At 35.9% G+C, this 6,310-nt stretch overlaps 1 protein-coding gene across 1 annotated transcript; it reads right to left on the reverse strand.

Annotated features, from left to right (window-relative positions):
• Positions 1-314: 314 nt before the first annotated feature.
• On the reverse strand, positions 315-841 carry LOC111786083 (LOB domain-containing protein 24-like). The gene is made up of 2 exons (XM_023666434.1): positions 689-841; positions 315-605 (listed from the first exon to the last, which is right to left on the reverse strand). Exons 1-2 carry the CDS (start codon positions 839-841, stop codon positions 315-317), a joined length of 444 nt encoding a protein of 147 aa, XP_023522202.1.
• Between the last annotated feature and the right edge of the window lie 5,469 nt (positions 842-6,310).

Raw genomic sequence — 6,310 nt, forward strand, 5'->3', positions numbered from 1 at the left:
TGGTATTCAATATCAATCTCTCTTTCTATGTTTCTTTTTGACGTGTCACACCACTTTCCCACACTATACTGCCGACTAAATTCTTCCAATTAACATATTTTTCATTCCTCTCGTATCTATTAGAGAGAAGTTTCCACCTCCTTATAAACGAATTTTTTAAGTTTATTAAGCGGAGAAAAGTGAGATGTAAATGGGACGTGCACCAAAATGAAGAAAGAGGAGCAAGGATTTAAAAAATTGGAAGCTATGTTATCATTTTCATTCTAAAAAAGATTTAAAAGAAGTGAAAGGAGTTTTGTCATGTTTACAACGTGCTATGAATTAAACCAATGGGCTGGAGTGGAAAGCCCAATCTGAGAGAACCCAATAGTATTTGGGCCTTGAATGGGCTGAACTGCAAAATCTTGTGGTTGGGCTTCTTGGAGGTTGGAAGCGAGAAATGCAATCTCAGCCCGAGTTTTGGCCAACTGGGTTTCTGCCACGTGTAATTGATGTTGTAATTGAGAAATAATTCCAACACATCCATAAACTGGATCTTCAATTCTGCATTTTGCCTCAAAGAACAAAGTTTCGGCTGCTTCGGGTCGTAGATGCAGAGGGAGTTGCTGATTATCAAGTAAAATGATATCAAATTAAATTAAATACCAGAAACTCATAATAGTTCATAAAAAAAGGAAGAAGAAATTACATGGAGGAATTTGGCGACATTGCTGGCACCATAGATTCGATGAACAATGGCGAATCTTTGAGGATTATTGGAAGGAAAGAAAGGGGAAAAAATGCAATCGGAAGGACATCTTCTTCTCAAATACTTACAAGCTGCACAACGACCAGAGATCATGCTAGAATCTTTGGATCAACAAATTTTGGAACAAAATAAGAGAACCAAGATTTTGATGCAGATTCTGTAGATCTTTTCCCTCTATATATATACATTTTATGGAGTGTTCTTTCACTCACTTCAAGCCAACGGCTATTTTTTTCAATTTAAAACTCCCAATCATTAGATTTTGGAAGGAAATGTTTGTGTGTGTATATGGTAAGAAGTTAATTCAATATTTTTGTTCCTAAATTATCTCTATTGTGGAAGGAAACTTGAACATCATCCAATACAATTCATATACATTCATACTTTTTCAACATCATCCAATACAATTCATATACATTCATACTTTATTCACTGGGAGATTCATACAAATACAAATCATGTGCTCTAAAATGAATTTTATCTCCTAGCGGTTAGACTGTAGACTGAGAGTAGCTCTTCCTCTATTATGAAAATGAAGCATCACCCAAAAAGGTTCGTAACATATCGTCGTCCCAACCCTGCAAATCACGAGAACATATGTCAAATAATTTAAATTTGTGACGAATCAAGAGTTTCCTATTATAGAATAAGATTTAGGGAAGCTTGCAAGAGGAATGAGTCACAAATCAAGAGTTTCCTATTATAGAATAAGATTTAGGGAAGCTTGCAAGAGGAATGAGTATGCATTGCCTGGGCAGAGAGGGTTGAGGGTTGAAGATCTTGCTTTGATGAAGCCTCCATTTCAATTCCATTCCACATATGAGAGAGCTCCATATCACCCATTTCGTCCCTCTAAACAACATATAATGTTAATCCTTATATAACCCTTTTGTAAAAATGTTAGAAAAAATATGAACTACTAAACGTACCCTTAAAGAAGTTTGATTGTGGTGGTTGTGCCCCATGAAGATCTCACTAAGAACATCAAAGCAATTTTGGTGTTCACCAATTTGATCTCCAAATGCAATGGTGTCATTACCTTCTTTTGGTGACACTAACACAACACCATTCTCCTCCACATTTTTGTTCTCTAAAACTTGGTTTGTACCTTCAAAATTCCCACAAAATCCCCCATTGTTGTGATCATGAGTAGCTTGGACATGATTGGCTACCCCATTATCATTCAACCTCAACCCTCCATTAGGGTTTTCATTTTCGATTGACACGAAATTATGATCGTTCCGAGTCGAACTCGAGACAAGCCCATTGAAAGGGAAGTTAGGTTTATTGAGGGTCAAAGAGTTTTCAATTTCAAGATTAGGGTTTGGAGGGGTGGGATGTGAGATATAATTGGCTCCCAAAAGAGGAGATGGGTAGTTTAAGGGAGCCATTAATTGTTGTTCTTCAAGCAAATATGGATGTTGGGATTGGAATTTTGGTGTGTATAATGGGGATTGAAATTGAAAGTGAGAAGAAGCAAAGCTTGATCTTAGTAAAGTGCAATCTGAATATATCTTCATTGAATTACAAGCTCCCTTTTCAGCAACTCGTTTCAAGAAAATTCTATACTTCTACATCCATAAACAACCCAGCTTAGATTCAATACTAAAACAAAGCATTAATTGTTAATATATAAAGGGCAAACCTGTAAATGGCTGGCAACATTTTCTCTAGTCAACCCAGGCACATTCATGAACTCAAGGATCTTCTTTGGAACTGCCTCTGAAAAGAACAAATTAAGAACATTAATGAGGGACAGAAATTTGGAGTCAAATTATAAAGGATCATAGACTTACTGTCAAGCCCTATTAGTCTAATGGCTTGTAAGAACCGGTTGTGAAGTGAATTTGTCCAAACCACCTTTGCCTTTCTTTTGGCAATAGAAGTTTGAGGAACCCTAGTTTCCTTTGCCTTCTTCGTCTTGTTCTTGGTTCTTTCCGATTTCGATAATTTGATGATCTCCTTTTTCGATGGTTTGTCGATCGAGAATTGTGGTCGGATAATTGTTCGTGTTTGTTTAGGTGTAATAGCATATTGCCATACTTGTTTGACATCATCTAGGCTTATTGGTTTGACCATGTAAAATGAAACACCCTCCTCTAAACTCTTCAATATGACGCTAGGTTTTTCATCAGCTGACATCACTGCAAACAAGAGTAGGGTTTGGTTTAATTTACTTGTTAATAATAATATTGTAGATTATGTAGATACTTACTGATAACAGGAAGCTTGAATTCTTTGGTTACTTGCTTCTGTAATTGAAGACCATTCATTTGAGGCATGTGGAGATCAGTCACAACAAGGTCAAAAAACCCTTTTTTTGCCCTTAGAGTATCAAGTGCTTCAATTGGGCTTCTCCGAGTCACAACTGAAATTTAAACACATCATCGTTCCAGTCCAAGCCTACCCTTAACAGATATGATTTGTTTTGACTCATTACATATTGTCTCCAGTCTCAAGATTTTAAAACGTTCTACTCTCCAATCAATGTGGGATTTCACGTAGAAAATTATAGGTTTGTGCATATTCAAACTATTATTAGAGTAAAGATTCTTTAATTGATGTGCAGTAACACATCGACTTTTCGTCCAACATTCTAATGGTCTTTCTAATCCCATGATAATGTTGAAGTCTTTATGAAAGATGGATCGTAAGCAAACCCTAAACCCTAAACCCTAAACTTTGGGAAAAAAGTGAGCATTTTTTAAACGATTAATAAATAAAAGGTATGAAAACCAATTGAAGTAGAGATGGGAGAAGAAAAAGAAAGAAAAACCTTGATATTTGCAGAGTCTAAGCATGGCAGAAACGACAGCAAGAGAAGTAGCATCATCATCCACCAACAATATATGAATATCCACCGACAACATTCTACTCTCCAAAACTGATTCACATCGCCCATCTTCTTCATCCATCCTTCAAACCCCACGCCCACGCCTTACCTTACCCCACAGATCACTTCATAATCTTTCGTTGATTACAAATTGATGAAGAGGATAATCATCTCAAAAACCAGAACCAAAACCATATATATATATATATATACCATTCTCCTCCACATTTTTGTTCTCTAAAACTTGGTTTGTACCTTCAAAATTCCCACAAAATCCCCCATTGTTGTGATCATGAGTAGCTTGGACATGATTGGCTACCCCATTATCATTCAACCTCAACCCTCCATTAGGGTTTTCATTTTCGATTGACACGAAATTATGATCGTTCCGAGTCGAACTCGAGACAAGCCCATTGAAAGGGAAGTTAGGTTTATTGAGGGTCAAAGAGTTTTCAATTTCAAGATTAGGGTTTGGAGGGGTGGGATGTGAGATATAATTGGCTCCCAAAAGAGGAGATGGGTAGTTTAAGGGAGCCATTAATTGTTGTTCTTCAAGCAAATATGGATGTTGGGATTGGAATTTTGGTGTGTATAATGGGGATTGAAATTGAAAGTGAGAAGAAGCAAAGCTTGATCTTAGTAAAGTGCAATCTGAATATATCTTCATTGAATTACAAGCTCCCTTTTCAGCAACTCGTTTCAAGAAAATTCTATACTTCTACATCCATAAACAACCCAGCTTAGATTCAATACTAAAACAAAGCATTAATTGTTAATATATAAAGGGCAAACCTGTAAATGGCTGGCAACATTTTCTCTAGTCAACCCAGGCACATTCATGAACTCAAGGATCTTCTTTGGAACTGCCTCTGAAAAGAACAAATTAAGAACATTAATGAGGGACAGAAATTTGGAGTCAAATTATAAAGGATCATAGACTTACTGTCAAGCCCTATTAGTCTAATGGCTTGTAAGAACCGGTTGTGAAGTGAATTTGTCCAAACCACCTTTGCCTTTCTTTTGGCAATAGAAGTTTGAGGAACCCTAGTTTCCTTTGCCTTCTTCGTCTTGTTCTTGGTTCTTTCCGATTTCGATAATTTGATGATCTCCTTTTTCGATGGTTTGTCGATCGAGAATTGTGGTCGGATAATTGTTCGTGTTTGTTTAGGTGTAATAGCATATTGCCATACTTGTTTGACATCATCTAGGCTTATTGGTTTGACCATGTAAAATGAAACACCCTCCTCTAAACTCTTCAATATGACGCTAGGTTTTTCATCAGCTGACATCACTGCAAACAAGAGTAGGGTTTGGTTTAATTTACTTGTTAATAATAATATTGTAGATTATGTAGATACTTACTGATAACAGGAAGCTTGAATTCTTTGGTTACTTGCTTCTGTAATTGAAGACCATTCATTTGAGGCATGTGGAGATCAGTCACAACAAGGTCAAAAAACCCTTTTTTTGCCCTTAGAGTATCAAGTGCTTCAATTGGGCTTCTCCGAGTCACAACTGAAATTTAAACACATCATCGTTCCAGTCCAAGCCTACCCTTAACAGATATGATTTGTTTTGACTCATTACATATTGTCTCCAGTCTCAAGATTTTAAAACGTTCTACTCTCCAATCAATGTGGGATTTCACGTAGAAAATTATAGGTTTGTGCATATTCAAACTATTATTAGAGTAAAGATTCTTTAATTGATGTGCAGTAACACATCGACTTTTCGTCCAACATTCTAATGGTCTTTCTAATCCCATGATAATGTTGAAGTCTTTATGAAAGATGGATCGTAAGCAAACCCTAAACCCTAAACCCTAAACTTTGGGAAAAAAGTGAGCATTTTTTAAACGATTAATAAATAAAAGGTATGAAAACCAATTGAAGTAGAGATGGGAGAAGAAAAAGAAAGAAAAACCTTGATATTTGCAGAGTCTAAGCATGGCAGAAACGACAGCAAGAGAAGTAGCATCATCATCCACCAACAATATATGAATATCCACCGACAACATTCTACTCTCCAAAACTGATTCACATCGCCCATCTTCTTCATCCATCCTTCAAACCCCACGCCCACGCCTTACCTTACCCCACAGATCACTTCATAATCTTTCGTTGATTACAAATTGATGAAGAGGATAATCATCTCAAAAACCAGAACCAAAACCATATATATATATATATATATGATATGATATGATATGAACATTACATGCAAAAGAATCCAGCCCCAAAGTTGACATCTAATGCAACTTACCAAACATATGAGGCTCCCACTTGGAGTTCCATTTCAAGAAGATCCGCAATCCTTTCATTTATTCCTCTCCCTCCTTTTTCCCTTTTTCTTTTTCATATCTTAACTAAATAATTCCATATCATTTTTTTGTTTTATTTTCCAAATAAAACTCCCATTTCCTCATGCATGCATCTAATTCTATCTCTTCCTTAATTACCTTTCACACTCCTAACTTCGTTTCTAATATTTATCTAACATTCGAATCCTTCTANTTTTCCCTTTTTCTTTTTCATATCTTAACTAAATAATTCCATATCATTTTTTTGTTTTATTTTCCAAATAAAACTCCCATTTCCTCATGCATGCATCTAATTCTATCTCTTCCTTAATTACCTTTCACACTCCTAACTTCGTTTCTAATATTTATCTAACATTCGAATCCTTCTAATCTCACTTAATACTTTTGTCGTTAACTATATATTTCAAAA

The sequence above is a fragment of the Cucurbita pepo genome, unplaced genomic scaffold (genome assembly GCF_002806865.2).
Source record: "Cucurbita pepo subsp. pepo cultivar mu-cu-16 unplaced genomic scaffold, ASM280686v2 Cp4.1_scaffold000995, whole genome shotgun sequence".
NCBI classification, from domain to species: Eukaryota; Viridiplantae; Streptophyta; class Magnoliopsida; order Cucurbitales; family Cucurbitaceae; genus Cucurbita; species Cucurbita pepo.

Coding starts and splice junctions, on each gene's coding strand:
- LOC111786083 (XM_023666434.1), bottom strand. CDS start 841: ATGATCTCTGGTCGTTGTGCAGCTTGTAAGTATTTGAGAAGAAGATGT. Junction 606..688: donor ATGTCGCCAAATTCCTCCAT/GTAATTTCTTCT, acceptor CTTGATAATCAG/CAACTCCCTCTGCATCTACG.